We start from the raw sequence: 16,999 nt of genomic DNA on the forward strand, positions 1-16,999 counted from the left end.
GGTCAGTGTGTGTGAGGGTCTGAGGGTGGGGGTTACTGTGTATGAGGGTCTGACAGTGGGGTCACTGTGTGTGAGGGCCTAAGAGTGGGTATCACTGTGTGTGTGAGGGTCGGAAAATGGGGTTGCTGCGTGTGCGGGTCTGAGAGTGGCATCACTGTGTGTGTGCAGGTCTGAGAGTGGGGTCAGTGCGTGTGAAGGTCTGATACTGTAGGGTCATCGTGTGTGTGAGGGTGTGAGCGTGGAGTTGCTCTGTGTTGCGGGGGGTCTGAGAGTGGGGTCACTGTGGGTGAGTGTCTGAGCGTGGGTAACTAATGTGAGCAATGCATTTATAAAAAAACCACTTGACAGATAACTCAGAATTTCAGAAGATGTGAGGGTCTGACAGTGGGATCACTGTGCATGAGGGTCTGAGAGTGGGGTCACTATGTATGTGAATGTCTGAGAATGGGGTCACTGTGTGTGAGGGTCTGAGAGTGGGGTCACTGCGTGTGAGAGTCTGACAGTAGTTAACTAATGCGAACAATGTGTTCATAAAAAGTCACGTAACCAATGAGACAGAAATCCAGAAAATGAGAGTGTTGGAGAAACCATGGAGGAGTTAATCTTGTGAAAGACATTTTGGGCACTGTGCACTGGACACGTGATAAGTGCTGAAACCGCCTGTCAGATAACATCAGTTACATTTCATGCTTCATCAACACAATCATATTAACAACACATTCACCATTTCAGCAAATTGGCTCATTATTTAATAGGTCTTAATCAGCAAGGGAACCCTGCTGGATTACTGTATGACCCTCAGTCCCTGGCTCCTGTCGGAGAGTAAGTGACCATGGGATCCTGATTTGGGGAATGAGTGACCCCCTCGGTTTCTTTGGTCCTGGATAAACAACGGTGAACAGATCAGTTTTACCCTGCTGTGGTCAAATATCATTCAGGGGAAACATTCTATCTACGTCCACCTGTCACACCCTGTAAGAATTATTGTATGTTTCAATGATATCACCTCTCAATCTTTGGAACTCTAAGGGATATTGACCCAGTTTCTAAAATCTCTCCTTGTAAAATAATCCCACCATCCCAGCTTTAATCTGTTGAACCTCCACTGTACTCCATCAAATGATAAGTACATCCCTCTTTAGATAACAACACAGAAAGACAAGTTGCTGCTTGAAACCCTTACCTAGCGTGACTACCAGAACGTTGCCTAAACTCACAAATATTCCTGTTCAGAAGCACTTTTCGAAAGAGCCGTGGTGAATTCCGTGGTGAACGTCGTGGAGACAAAGGCCCAGCTCCACAGAGCCGTGGGCGGAACTGGTCCCAACCAGCTGTGTCCAAGGAATTTGGGAAGAAGGCATCATCCTCAAAGTCTCCTTGCGATGACATCTCCCCCAAAAGATTAGCCGGCCAGATTGGAGAGCGTGGGGACTCCGACTGGGAGAACCTTGAAACAAAGTTGCCCTCCATTCAGCAATTGATGATGAGTTGTCTCCACACGTGTGACTGGTTAGGCCCTGACACAGGATTACAAATCAAGAGAAAAAGGCACTGGGTGGAAAATGGCAGACTGTTCAGTAGTAATGAATTTCAGTGATACTCTGCAGTTATGACTTCAGTGCAATCACTTCATGAATTATTTAATCCTTTAGTTGTTTATAGCCTATTCAGTGTTGAAATTTATTTTAAAATGAAAAGCAGAATTTTCTGTCTAGGTATGGTACATGTTTTGAATGTCTGTTGGTTTTTCTCACTGTATTCCTGACATAAGTTATAAGAAAGTTCATGTATTAAATTCATGCCAATTTGTAATTGTTGATTATTTTTAGCTAGATGGGTAAAATCATCAGCTAACTTGGGTATGTATTTACACTCAGAAAATGTAGATTCCTTTGAATGACATCTAGCTTCCTTCACTCAGAGGTTCTGCAGAAATCAGTTCCAAAATTTCCACTGAAGCATCACTTGCCTGCACTGGATTTCAGCTTATCAAGTCTCTTCATTTACTGCCTCCACTGAAATAGATTAAATTGTCTCATTCATGAATTGCTATCCACGCGAATGGTGTAGATTCAGGCTCGTCTTGCCGGGTGTCCATCCCGATTAGTACACATTGCTGCACATTCTCCCCTTCTGATTGTTGGTCACAAGATTCTCAAATACAACAATGAGACACACCCTTAAATGCTTTGTCACTGCCTGCTGTACAGTGTCGACTGGTTTGCTGAGAATTGGAGTCTCCACACCCCCATACTGTCCTGTAAGGAGACTTAACCTGCCCTCCCTTCGTGCTCCGTGAACCAACCGCTCTCTACAAGTCCCACCAGGAAGTTCAACTTCCCCTTGACGTCAGTTACATTTCAAGTTAAGCGGTCACTGGAATTCACTGAAAGCCCAAACTTGGTTGTACATGCGGTGCCTCCTGTCTGAGTGGCTCCACAGCTAACACTAAATAACCACACTTGCTCAAAGCACTTCACAAATAAAACTGAAATATTTTGGTGAACAAGCAAAGATTTGAGGAAAACATTAACTAGTTGAGTTTCTGTGTAATCTGATCAGCTACAATTTAACCCTTGGTGTCCCACCTTCCCTTGCAGGTTTGTATAAGTTTATTTGGCATTTCAAACTTACCTCAGTGAGTTTTCTGATTGAACTGAACCAGATTGGGAATTATCTGGAAGTGAGTGGAATGCATTGTTTTATTTCTGATCATGCTAAGCCTTCAATATCTCTGTGCAAGAGTTCCTATTAATCTGTGGCAGCGTAGCTCAAGCAGAAAAACTGCAGGTCAAGGACATAGTGTCTGTGAGTTGTTTACAACACTGTGTGATAGGGCATTCTTTCACACTGGAAGGAATCCAGCACCTGATCTCCCACATCCTTCTCACTGCTCGTGACCTGAGTAGCACTGATCTCCTGCATGTTCTAACGATTCCACCCAATCTAAAACCTTAAATAGCAAGTTGCTTTAAAACAGGCTCGTAGCCTAACAGCAAACTGCAGCACTATTACAAATGGTCTAATCTTCAATTGCTTTGAGGCCGTTTGGGATGGCAGTATTCCAAGAGATAGAATTAGGAACATGATATGAGAAATATCTTGGTTGAAGTGAGATATTGGAGTGAATTGCTGAACAACTCTGACAACATCATGGTTACTTCAGTGCAGCTCGTTTGTCAGCGAATGGGAGTGTCTGCAATGTCTAAAACTTGATTCTCAGGCCTTGTTTTTTCAGGAAAACTCTCCTAGATATTTCCAATCAACCTATTTAGAGATGTTATTACGTAAGCTGAGATTTGAACTGGGGTATCCTGGTTTGGAGATAAGGGACACTACTACCACATCACAGAAGGCCCAGTAACCTCTCTAATATATTTTAAATCAAGATATGCAGACATTCTATGATGTACCTCTGGAAAAGGTGGAACCTGAACCCAGGTTTCCTAATCTAGAGATAGGGACACTATGACTGTGCCACAAGAGGGCCTAAAAATCTTTCTCATTCAGTAATTGGATAGTGCTTTCACCTTGTGCACTGGATTGATGGACAATTAAAATTGTATATTCTAGGAAGGCTGCAGAGGTTATTGAGCAGTTCCTGGGAGAACATTCACAGGTACTAATGTGATCATAATTCAACAATAATTGGACAGTCACCCTCAAAACACAGAAGGGTTTCATGACACACAGGAGTGTTCTGGTGCTCCTCTGAAGATGGCTATTGATGGGACTTTGTTGGTGGGTTTCTATAAACAATTGTTGCGAGAAATGCCTGATACTAACAGCAGGTACAGGGAAAGAAAAGTTCCTTCGCTGGTCCACCACAGCTTAATGAGGAGAAAGCATGTGACTAATGTAAAACAAAAACAGAGACACAGCAGCTCCCTCCTTGGCTGACATAATCCTAAACCACCCTTTCCAGCACACATCACGACACAATCGCTACGTTTCCAGTTTTTCCTTTTTCGGTTGAAATAAAATTGAATTTGCAGCCTTCAGCAACATTATTAAAGTAAATAAGCAGCTTGATTTCCTCCGGTTTGCTGCATTTTATTTACAGAGTTCCTGGGCTGCCAGCCAGTAGCAGTCTGCTACACATTGCCACACAAGGAAATTTCATTCCTCAAACAATCCAACTTACTGCTTGGCATTTCTGGGCTGACATTAATCGTCTTCTAAATTAGAAAAATCACAACAGCAGCAACTTTATTTATGCAGGGCATTCAACATTGAAAATTGTCCCAAGAGTTTTCACACGAGCTTTAACAAACAAATGCTTGATACTCAACAATAAGGACAGGTAACCAAAGGTTGGATCAGAAGGAAGACAAAGAGATAGGGAAGTGGAAAGACTTAGGCAAGGAGTATAAATGGAACTTAGGGTCTTGGCAGCTGAAGACATGAGGGAGTGAAAAAAAATAGCGTATGTGCAGGAGGTCAGAGTTGAAGGAGCTCTTGGAAAAGGTGATTGAAAAAAAAGATGAGAACTTTAAACTTGAGGTATTATAATCACCCACATTTCTGCATTAGTGGATTATGTGAAAAATTAAAAGATATTGAATTGTTGGACACTTTCTGGATTAAATAGGGTTTTCTCTAGGAATGGGGTGAACAGTTTAATGGCAATTGTAAACCACCTTCTGATTAGAGAAAGTCAAATGACTACTTTGGAAAAAAAAACAGCCAAGGACATCTTTGTAGGGAGATCAAGGGAGGTTCGAGAACAGCTTCTTCTCTGCTGTTATTAGACTGCTGAACGGACCTCTCTACCTTCAAATAATGTTGATGTTGCTCGTGTTGATTTTGTTAAATGCACCTCCTGTGCAACCGTAACCTTGTATATCTCACTTCATCTAAGCACCTTATGATCTGTATGTCTTTGTTTGCTATGGTCTGCTCGTACTGCTTGCAAAACCAAACTTTTCACTGTACTTAGGTACATGTGACTACAATAAGCCAAATCAAATCAAAGCATTGATATAAGAGATGATGGTTTATTGCTCTTAATTGCTGGGAGACCTGGTTGGATGAGGCTATAAGGATTTTTTCTGGTCTTCGTTTCCATTTCAAAACTCTAGGAATCAGAAAGAAAAAGACCTTCAAAGTTTGCAATAAAGGCGAGTCTCATTCATGAAACTCTCTTAGTTGAGGCATTCCTTAATTCCTTTACTATTCAAAATTTATCTAGCTTTGCCTTAAAAACATGTAGTGAGGTAGCTTCAACCACTTCACTAGGCAGGGAATTCCACAGATTCATAACCCTTCGGGTGAAGAAGTTCCTCGGGACCTCAGTTCTACATCTGCTTCCCTTTATATTGAGGCTATGCCCCCTAGTCCTAGTTTCACCTGCTAGTGGAAACAACCTCCCTGTCTCCACTTTATCTATTCCCTTCATAATCTTATATGTTTCTATAAGATCTCCCCTCATTCTTCTGAATTCCAATGAGTATAATCCCAGCCTACTCCGTCTGTCCTCATAATCCAATCCTATCAACTCTGGAATCAACCGAGTGTATCTCCTCTGCACCCCCTCCAGTCTAGTATATCCCTTCTCAAGTAAGGAGACCAAAACTGCACACAGTACGCCAGGTGTGGCCTCACCAGGACCCTATACAGCTGCAGCATAGCCTCCCTGTTTCTAAACTCCATCCCTCGAGCAATGGGAGACAAATTTCCATTTGCCTTTTTAATTACCTGCTGCAGCTGTAATCCTACTTTTAGTGATTCATGCGCAACGATCTCCACAAGGGACCCAAGTCCCTCTGCACAGCAGCATGCTGCAATTTTGTACTGTTTAAAACATAGTCCATTTGCTGTTATTCCCACCAAAATGGATGACCTCACACTTATCAACATTATACTCCATCTGCCAGACCTTTGCCCACTCACTTAGACTATCTATATCCCACTGCAGACTTTCAATGTCTTCTGCACACTTTGCTCTACCACTCACCTTAGTCTCATCTGCAAATTTTGACACACCACACTTAGTCCCCAACTCCAAATCATCCATGTAAATTGTAAACAATTGTGGCCACAACACTGATCCCTGAGGCACACCAGTAGCCACTGATCCCCAACCAGAAAAACACCTATTTACCCCAATTCTTTGTTTTCTACTCATCAACCAATCCACTATCCATGCCAATACATTACCTGTAAAACCATGCAACTTTATCTTATTTAGCAGGCTTTGGTGTGGCACTTGTCAAATGCCTTTTGAAAATCCAGGTACACCACATCCACAGGTTCACCATTGTCCACCAGGCAAGTAATGTCCTCAAAGAATTCCTCAAAATTAGTTAAAAGTAGGACCTTGGGCAGCGTTGTAGAATAGAGAGACCTAGGGGTTCAGATACATAATTCTTTGAAGTTTGCATCAAATATAGAGTGATTAAGAAGGCCTTTAGCACATTTGCATTTATTGCTCAGACCTTTGAGTATGGGAACGTTATGTCGAGGATGTGCAGGCCATTGGTGAGGCCTTTTCCAGAGTACTGTATCCAATTCTGGTCGCCCTGTTATAGGAAGGATATTATTAAGCTGGAGAGGGTTCAGAAGAGATTATCAGGACGTTGCTGGGAATAGAGAATTTGGGTTTTTTTCACTGGAGCATAGGAGGTTGAGGGGTGACCTTATAGAGGCTTATAAAATAATGTAGGGTATAGATAAGGTGAATGACAGGTGCCTTTTCCACATGGATTTCAAGACTAGTGGGTATATGTTTAAGGTGAGAGGAGAAAGATTTAAAAAAGCCATGAGGGGCGATTTTCTTTACAAAGGAAGTGGTTTGTGTATGTGTAATGAACTTCCAGAGGAAGTGGTGGATATCGGTACAGTTACAACATTTGAAAGATATTTGGGTAAGTACAGGAATGAGAAATGTTTGGAGGGATTTGGGCCACATGCAGGTAGCTGGGACTAGTTAACTTTGGGATTATGTTCGGCATGGGCTGGTTGGACTGAAGTTTCTGTTTCTGTGTTGTATGATTCTATAACTTGGTGCACAGTTTGCAGCCTGGTTGCATCTTGTGAATTTCCCATGACATTGTGAACTTCATGTGTTCCAGCTGAAGTTGGCAGCATGCATTTCATGAAGAAAAACATTCCAGTTTCAAACTCAGCAAGATGTTACAAAGAACAAGAATCCTGGAATGGATTGACATATCACTGGACATTAAAAACAAAACAAAACTGAAGTCTGAGGTGCTCACATTGCTGAATATGCATACATGCATGATGACGCACATACGGTAATAAATCAATAGGCTGGTGCAATTTTATCCTGCATTGCCTTCAGGAGCTAAGCACGAGATTAGGTAGGGAAGAGACCCTGAACAGCTTGGATATTCAACCGTCTGAGGTGCAGGGGTAAGTTCATTTCTCTGGGTAGTTAGGTGAAGCCTTTCCTTAATTCTCCCTTTGTGATGCTTCTAGCCCTCAGTGCCAAGCACCTCTGTTCCTGAAACTCCCACCTCCACTGCATTACCCTTCCTCACGGCTTGATCTTCAAAACTACAACCTCCCACTGTCTAGTCTCAATACTAAATTATCTCTTATTTCTGCAACAGCTCAGGCTAACAGATGGCGTGATTTCCCCATCAGCAAAGCCAGTCCTCTTCCAGGTCACTTAGATATAGAAAAAGATGTGGATATTGATTTGCGTGGAAAGGTATGAAGAAAACTGCAGTTATGCAGCACTTTTCACAACCTGAAAATGTTCCAATATGTTTTAACAGCCAGTGAACTACAGGCAGACATTAGGACCTGTAACACATCAGCTGTTTGAGAACAGACATCATCAGTAGTTGTTAACCACTGCATACAGAAGACTCCTTGATAGAAATTTAATGAGTGGTAACAGATCAAAATATTTAGGAAGTCAGGCAGTTTGATCAGGGAGTTAGCATAAAGTTGTGAGACTAATAGTGACAGCTGGTGCCTTGTTGTATTGGCACTCAGTGAGAGCCACTACTCAAACTTTGTGCCATCAGGTTGTAGACAGTATTGTAAAGGTGATAAAGTGATTGCTAATAACCTGCTAACTGCAATGGCTGAGGGCTTTTCCCATTCACCACAGTCACTATGTTCCATATCAGAGGAACATCAAAACATGACTGCCCAGAAGTGACCAATATCGCAGTAGTGGCTGCAGTCGAGGTAGGTGAGACACTGTAAAATTGCTGGGTTAATTACAAAGACTCTAAAGGATCACAATGGCATGAACTCTGCTTGTGACCTTGCCAGTAATAGCCACATGTAAATTAGGAGCAGACGTACCTGATCGAACACCCAAGCCTGCTCCACCTTTCCATAGGATCATGACTGATCCAATCACATTCCACAAAGAAAAAAAGACATGTAAACAGTAGGACAGTAGATAATTCTTATACGCACATTCCTGGCAGAATTTTAAACCCCTACAGAACATGCGCCCTTTTGTGCAGTGTATTCATCCTGCTCCTGTAGTGTATACACTGTCCCCACCCTCACCAGGTGAATTAACTCTTTAGGAGTTGAAGAGTTTCACATTTGTCATACTTGTGTGCTGCTACACTACATCCAAATGGATCATTCCTCCCTGTAGCTACTGTCACACTCCCTCTCCATGCTCTGATGGAGCACAGTTATGGCAACGTGGGGTCTACCTAGAGCACACAGACTGCAGTGGTTCAAGAAGGCAGCTAACCGTCACCTTCTCAAGGGCAATTATGGAGGGGCAATAAATGCTGGCCCAGCCAATGATGCTCAAATTCCATGAGTGAATAAACAAACGTTTCTCACTTACAATGTCACTGCTTCACTCCCAAGCTGTGAGCCTGTTTACTAAGTCTGACCTCTTCACTGCTTTTCTCATACTTTGCTTCTCACGATGCATCTTCCATTTCATACCTTTGCTTCCACTGTACAATATTAAGATCAATCCTCCCTGTGTACAGTGATTGCTTTGCCAACATTTCACCACAACATCCCTGTTCTGGCATTTTCCTGACACAGCTGGTGGTCCATGAGCTAAGAATTTCAAGTTCCACTAGCTCATTGCTTTGAGTTAGAAACTCCTGAGTGAACATTTGGCAGCTCAGAATTGGCTCCAACTGCAAGGTATCTCAATTGTATCTAAGATTGGAAGGAGTTATTTCACCATCTCTGTTGTCAGCCTGTTGCCTTTGTTCTCGGCTCTGTGGCCCAGACAAATAGAGATCAGTCAAAAATGCAGGTAACCCCACAATGTGATCCAATCACATTCCACAAAGAAAAAAAGACATGTAAACAGTAGGACAGTAGATAATTCTTATACGCACATTCCTGGCAGAATTTTAAACCCCTACAGAACATGCGCCCTTTTGTGCAGTGTATTCATCCTGCTCCTGTAGTGTATACACTGTCCCCACCCTCACCAGGTGAATTAACTCTTTAGGAGTTGAAGAGTTTCACATTTGTCATACTTGTGTGCTGCTACACTACATCCAAATGGATCATTCCTCCCTGTAGCTACTGTCACACTCCCTCTCCATGCTCTGATGGAGCACAGTTATGGCAACGTGGGGTCTACCTAGAGCACACAGACTGCAGTGGTTCAAGAAGGCAGCTAACCGTCACCTTCTCAAGGGCAATTATGGAGGGGCAATAAATGCTGGCCCAGCCAATGATGCTCAAATTCCATGAGTGAATAAACAAACGTTTCTCACTTACAATGTCACTGCTTCACTCCCAAGCTGTGAGCCTGTTTACTAAGTCTGACCTCTTCACTGCTTTTCTCATACTTTGCTTCTCACGATGCATCTTCCATTTCATACCTTTGCTTCCACTGTACAATATTAAGATCAATCCTCCCTGTGTACAGTGATTGCTTTGCCAACATTTCACCACAACATCCCTGTTCTGGCATTTTCCTGACACAGCTGGTGGTCCATGAGCTAAGAATTTCAAGTTCCACTAGCTCATTGCTTTGAGTTAGAAACTCCTGAGTGAACATTTGGCAGCTCAGAATTGGCTCCAACTGCAAGGTATCTCAATTGTATCTAAGATTGGAAGGAGTTATTTCACCATCTCTGTTGTCAGCCTGTTGCCTTTGTTCTCGGCTCTGTGGCCCAGACAAATAGAGATCAGTCAAAAATGCAGGTAACCCCACAATATATCTGATTCCATACACATGACATACAACCATGGATGAAAAGAGTGAAGGACCAGCACTGTTCCAGATTCCATTGTAGTCAAACAACAGAAACCAAGTGACAAGCAAAGAAATAGTGAGAAACAGAAAGAGGAAATGAGAACAACAGATGGAGAGAAACTAGACAGAGCCAGCAGAATAAACTTTCTGGAAGAACTGAGCTTCTCTGAGGCAAAAGTTTCAAAATGTGTGCAGATGGAAGTGATATATTTTGAATTCCTGTGTAAGGTCTTGCCAGATTCTTGGGGGTACAGCAGGTTATGGGCAACTGAAAGTTGTAAATCCAGTGAAGATTTTGGTGAAAAACAGCCACAGGACTAGGCTCACCAGCACCAGATGTCATGGCACCGGCTGGGCGTATCTCTTGGCAGGAGTCAATTCAATGTCACTCTCCTTGATTGGTGCTAAATGGATCATCTCCTTCCCTCCAGCTCTCCTACTGAACAAGATGAAGCCTGGAGCTCCTTGTTGCAATAAGACAAACCTCAAAGGAAAAAAAAGGCAGCCCATCACAATGCATTTCTGCAACTATGGAATCACAAACTACCGAACACAGTATGGAAAAACGATTCATCATTTGTGATGTGTTTGCTCGGCTGATTTAACATTATGACCTCTCTTTCCTGAATTCGAGGCTACCTGGTTCTATTACTCCATATTATCTCCACAGGCTATATAATTTAATCTAAATACTGTGGCTTCAAGAATAGGTCAGAGCTGGGAATCTTGCAGTGAGTAACTAATTTCCTGACTCCCCAAATCCTGTCCATCATCTACAAGGCACAAGTCAGGAGTGTGATGGAACACTCCCCACTTGCCTGAATGGATGCAGCCCCAACAACACTCAAGAAGCTTGACACCATCCAGGACAAAGCAGCCGCTTGTTTGGCACCACATCCACAGCATCGATTCCCTCCACCACTGACACTCAGTAGCAGAAATGTGTACAAGATGCACTGCAGAAATTCACCAAGTCTCCTTGGACAGCACCTTTCAAACCCATGACCGCTTCCATCTAGAAGGGCAAGGACAGCAGACATATGGGAACATCACGACCATCAAGTTCACCTCCAAAACACTCACCTTCCTGACTTGGAAATATACCACCGTTCCTTCACTGTTGCTCAGTTAAAATCCTGAAACTCCCTCCCTAATAGTATTGTTGATGTTGCTACACCAAATGAACTGCAGCAGTTCAAGAAGGCAGCTTCATCACTACCTGCTCAACGGCAACCAGGGATAAACAATGAATGCTGGCCTAGTCAGCAATACCTACATTCCAAGAGTGCATAGAAAAAGACCAATCAAAGAGAGTGCAAATTGGTAGGTCCTTAACAGCCCAAGCGAAAGACTCCACCAATGAAGTGTGTGTGTGTAAATGTATATGTGTTTTTTTAAGATTAGATTCCCTACAGTGTAGAAACAGGCCCTTTGGCCCAACAAGTCCACACCGCCCCTTGGAGCATCCCACCCAGACCCATCCCCGATAACCCACACACCCCTGAACACTACGGGCAATTTAGAACAGAGAACATAGAACAATACAGCGCAGAACAGTCCCTTTGGCCCTCGATGTTGCGCCGACCTGTGAACTAATCTAAGCCCCTCCCCCTACACTATCCCGTCATCATTCATATGCTTATCCAAGGACTGTTTAAATGCGCCTAATGTGGCTGAGTTAACTACATTGGCAGGCAGGGTGTTCCACGCCCTTACCACTCTCTGAGTAGTCATGGCCAATCCACCTAGCCTGCACATCTTTGGACTGTGGGAGGAAACTGGAGCACCTGGAGGAAACCCACAGAGACACGGGGAGAATGTGCAAACTCCACAGACAGTCGCCTGAGGCTGGAATTGAACCCGGGTCCCTGGTGCTATGAGGCTGCAGTGCTAACCACTGAGCCACTGTGCTGCCCCATTTGTTTATGTGTGTGTGTGTGTGTATGTGTATGTGTTTGTATCTGTATGTGCGTTCATGTGTGTCTGTATGTGTGTGTATGCCTGTGAGTGTATGTGTGTGCGTCTGTGTATGTGTGTGTATGAGAGTGTGTATGTATGAGTATATGTGAGTGTGTGTAAGTATGTGCGTGTGTATATGTGTGTGTGTATGTGTATGTGTAAGTATGCGTGTGTGTATGTATATGCATGTGTGTGTGTGTATGTGTGTGTGTCTGGACCCAAGTGAATGTGAGCATTAATGTGAATAAGTGCAACTGTATGAGACAGAATATCTGTCTGGACGGGATTTTATCAAATTATGTATGTGAGTGATTTTTATGTAACTGAATGAACGAGTATGTAATTGAAAGTATGAGTGTTAGATTGTGACTGTAAGTGTGATTGTTTCAGCAGAAGACTGTGTGTATTTAACAGAAAATGGCTACAAAGTCCTGGTTACCAGTCCATTAGTAACAAGGTGTAGAGCTGGATGAACACAGCAGGCCAAGCTGCATCTTAGGAGCACAATGCATCTTAGGAGCACAAAAGCTGACGTTTCGGGCCTAGACGCTTCATCAGAAGTGGGGGAGGAGAAGCCGGTTCTGAAATAAATAGGGAGAGAGGGGGAGGAGAATCAAAGATGGATAGAGGAGAAGATAGGCAGAGAGGAGACAGACAAGTTAAAGAGGCTGGGATGGAGCCAGTAAAGGTGAGTGTAGGTGGGGAGGTAGGGAGGAGATAGCTCAGTCTGGGGAGGACGGAAAGGTCAAGGGGGTGGGATGAGAATAGTGGGTAGGAAATGGGGGGTGTGGCTTGTTGTGGGAGGAGGGGCTAGCTGAGAGGAAGAACAGGTCAGGGAGGCAGGGATGAGCTGGGCTGCTTTTGGGATGTGGTAGCGGGGAGAGGAGATTTTGAATCTTGTGAAGTCCACATTGATACCATTAGGCTGCAGCGTTCCCAAGCGGATTATGAGTTGCTGTTCCTGCAACCTTCGGGTGGCATCGTTGTGTCACTGGAGGAGGCTAAGGATGGACACGTTGTCTGAGGAATGGGAGGGGGAGTTGAAATGGTTCACGACTAGGGAATGCAGCTGTTTATTGCGAACCAAGGGGAGGTGTTCTGCAAAGCAGTCCCCAAGCCTCTGCTTGGTTTCCCCAATGTAGAGGTAGCCACAACGGGTACAGCGGATGCAGTATATCACATTGGCAGATGTGCAAGTGAACCTCTGCTTGATGTGGAAAGTCTTCTTGGGGCCTGGGATGGGGGCGAGGGAGGAGGTGTGGGGGCAAGTGTGGCACTTCCTGTGGTTGCAGGGAAAAGTGCCGGGTGTGGTGGGGTTGGAGGCGAGTGTGGAGTGAACAAGGGAGTCACGGAGAGAGTGGTCCCTCCAGAAAGCAGACAAGGGTGGGCAGGGAAAAATGTCTTGGGTGGTGGGGTCGGATTGCAGATGGAGGAAGTGTCGGAGGATGATGCGTTGGATCCAGAGGTTGGTGGGGTGGTACGTGAGGATGAGGGGGATTCTTTTTTGGTTGTTATTGCGGGGACGGGGTGTGAGGGATGAGTTGTAGGAAATGCGGGAGACACGGTCAAGGGCGTTCTTGACCACTGTCGGGTGTCATTGCGGTTCTTGAAAAATGAGGACATCTGAGATGTACAGGAGTGGAATGCCTCATCCTGGCAGCAGATGCGGCGGAGGCGAAGGAATTGGGAATAGGGGATGGCATTTTTGCAGGAAGGTGGGTGGGAGGAGGTGTATTCCAGGTAGCTGTGGGAGTCGGTGGGCTTGAAATGGATATCGCTTTCTAGGTGGTTGCCCAAGATGGAGACAGAGAGGTCTAGGAAGGTGAGGGAGGTGTTACAGATTTTTGTACGGCCTCCAACACCAGCATATCTTTTCTTCATAACAGGGACCAACACTACACACAGTTCAAAAACAAAGTTGCTGGAAAAGCTCAGCATGTTTGGCAGCATTTGTGGAGGAGAAAACAGAGTTAACGTTTCGGGTCTGGTGACCGTTCCTCAGAAGGGCTGTCCCTACTCTCTCCCATGTTTATGAAGCTGCTGTCCCCACTCTCTCCCACGTTTATGAAGCTGCTGTCCCCACTCTCTCCCACGTTTATGAAGCTGCTGTCCCCAGTCTCTCCCAGGTTTATGAAGCTGCTATCCCCACTCTCACCCACGTTTATGAAGCTGCTGTCCCCAGTCTCTCCCACGTTTATGAAGCTGCTGACCCTACTCTCTCCCACATTTATGAAGCTGCTGTCCCCAGTCTCTCCCACATTTATGAAGCTGCTGTCCCCACTCTCTCCCACGTTTATGAAGCTGCAGTCCCCACTCTCTCCCACGTTTATGAAGCTGCTGTCCCCAGTCTCTCCCACGTTTATGATGCTGCTGTCCTCAGTCTCTCCCACGTTTATGAAGCTGCTGTCCCCATTCTCTCCCACGTTTATGAAGCTGCAGTCCCCACTCTCTCCCACATTCATGAAGCTGCTGTCCCCACTCTCTCCCAAGTTTATGAAGCTGCTGTCCCCACTCTCTCCCACGTTTATGAAGCTGCTGTCCCCAGTCTCTCCCCCGTTTATGAAGCTGCTGTCCCCACTCTCTCCCACGTTTATGAAGCTGCTGTCCCAAGTCTCTCCCACGTTTATGATGCTGCTGTCCCCACTCTCTCCCACGTTTATGAAGCTGCAGTCCCCACTCTCTCCCACGTTTATGAAGCTGCTGTCCCCACTCTCTCCCATGTTTATGAAGCTGCTGTCCCCAGTCTCTCCCACGTTCGTGAAGCTGCTGTCCCCACTCTCTCCCATGTTTATGAAGCTGCTGTCCCCAGTCTCTCCCACATTTATGAAGCTGCTGTCCCCAGTCTCTCCCATGTTTATGAAGCTGCTGTCCCCACTCTCTCCCAAGTTTATGAAGCTGCTGTCCCCACTCTCTCCCACGTTCATGAAGCTGCTGTCCCCAGTCTCTCCCATGTTTATGAAGCTTCTGTCCCCACTCTCTCCCACGTTTATGAAGCTGCTGTCCCCAGTCTCTCCCACATTCATGAAGCTGCAGTCCCCACTCTCTCCCACATTTATGAAGCTGCTGTCCCCACTCTCTCCCACGTTTATGAAGCTGCTGTCCCGAGTCTCTCCCACATTCACGAAGCTGCTGTCCCCAGTCTCTCCCACATTCATGATGCTGCTGTCCCCACTCTCTCCCACGTTTATGAAGCTGCAGTCCCCAGTCTCTCCCACGTTCATGAAGCTGCTGTCCCCAGTCTCTCCCACGTTTATGAAGCTGCTGTCCCCACTCTCTCCCACGTTTATGAAGCTGCTGTCCCCAGTCTCTCCCACGTTCATGAAGCTGCTGTCCCCAGTCTCTCCCACGTTTATGAAGCTGCTGTCCCCAGTCTCTCCCACGTTCATGATGCTGCTGTCCCCACACTCTCCCACGTTTATGAAGCTGCAGTCCCCAGTCTCTCCCACATGCATGAAGCTGCTGTCCCCAGTCTCTCCCACGTTTATGAAGCTGCTGTCCCCAGTCTCTCCCACGTTTATGAAGCTGCTGTCCCCAGTCTCTCCCACGTTCATGAAGCTGCTGTCCCCACTCTCTCCCACGTTTATGAAGCTGCTGTCCCCAGTCTCTTCCACGTTCATGAAGCTGCTGTCCCCAGTCTCTCCCACGTTCATGATGCTGCTGTCCCCACACTCTCCCACGTTTATGAAGCTGCAGTCCCCAGTCTCTCCCACATGCATGAAGCTGCAGTCCCCAGTCTCTCCCACGTTTATGAAGCTGCTGTCCCCAGTCTCTCCCACGTTCATGAAGCTGCTGTCCCCACTCTCTCCCACGTTTATGAAGCTGCTGTCCCCAGTCTCTCCCACGTTCATGAAGCTGCTGTCCCCAGTCTCTCCCACGTTTATGATGCTGCTGTCCCCACTCTCTCCCACGTTCATGAAGCCTCTGTCCCCAGTCTCTCCCACGTTTATGAAGCTGCTGTCCCCACTCTCTCCCACATTCATGAAGCTGCTGTACCCACTCTCTCCCACGTTTATGAAGCTGCTGTCCCCAGTCTCTCCCACATTTATGAAGCTGCTGTCCCCACTCTCTCCCACGTTCATGAAGCTGCTGTCCCCATTCTCTCCCACGTTTATGAAGCTGCTGTCCCAACTCTCTCCCACGTTTATGATGCTGCTGTCCCCACTCTCTCCCACATTTATGAAGCTGCTGTCCCCACTCTCTCCCACATTCATGAAGCTGCTGTCCCCACTCTCTCCCACGTTTATGAAGCTGCTGTCCCCAGTCTCTCCCACGTTTATGAAGCTGCTGTCCCCACTCTCTCCCACGTTTATGAAGCTGCTGTCCCCAGTCTCTCCCACGTTTATGAAGCTACTGTCCCCACTCTCTCCCACGTTTATGAAGCTGCTGTCCCCAGTCTCTCCCACGTTCATGAAGCTGCTGTCCCCAGTCTCTCCCACGTTTATGAAGCTGCTGTCCCCAGTCTCTCCCACGTTTATGAAGCTGCAGTCCCCAGTCTCTCCCACGTTCATGAAGCTGCTGTCCCCAGTCTCTCCCACGTTTATGAAGCTGCTGTCCCCAGTCTCTCCCACGTTCATGATGCTGCTGTCCCCACTCTCTCCCACGTTTATGAAGCTGCAGTCCCCACTCTCTCCAACGTTCATGAAGCTGCTGTCCCCACTCTCTCCCCCGTTTATGAAGCTGCTGTCCCCACTCTCTCCCACGTTTATGAAGCTGCTGTCCCAAGTCTCTCCCACGTTTATGATGCTGCTGTCCCCACTCTCTCCCACGTTTATGAAGCTGCAGTCCCCACTCTCTCCCACGTTTATGAAGCTGCTGTCCCCACTCTCTCCCATGTTTATGAAGCTGCTGTCCCCAGTCTCTCCC

General features: G+C 45.9%; 1 protein-coding gene across 4 annotated transcripts in view; it reads right to left on the minus strand.

Annotated features, from left to right (window-relative positions):
• The window catches only part of LOC125447481 (cAMP-specific 3',5'-cyclic phosphodiesterase 4B-like), a 421,594-nt gene that overhangs the window by 98,149 nt on the left and 306,446 nt on the right, over positions 1–16,999 (minus strand). Inside the window, exon 1 of one of the 4 annotated variants that reach the window (XM_048521871.2) lies at positions 1,184–2,417. The exons of the other annotated variants lie outside the window; for them this stretch is intronic. Within the exon in view, the coding sequence (XP_048377828.1) occupies positions 1,184–1,470 (287 nt within the window). The 5' untranslated portion in view covers positions 1,471–2,417. Of the gene's footprint in view, positions 1–1,183; positions 2,418–16,999 lie in introns of those variants that run through there. 4 annotated transcript variants of the gene reach the window in all.

This window comes from Stegostoma tigrinum, chromosome 35 (genome assembly GCF_030684315.1).
Source record: "Stegostoma tigrinum isolate sSteTig4 chromosome 35, sSteTig4.hap1, whole genome shotgun sequence".
NCBI lineage: Eukaryota > Metazoa > Chordata > Chondrichthyes > Orectolobiformes > Stegostomatidae > Stegostoma > Stegostoma tigrinum.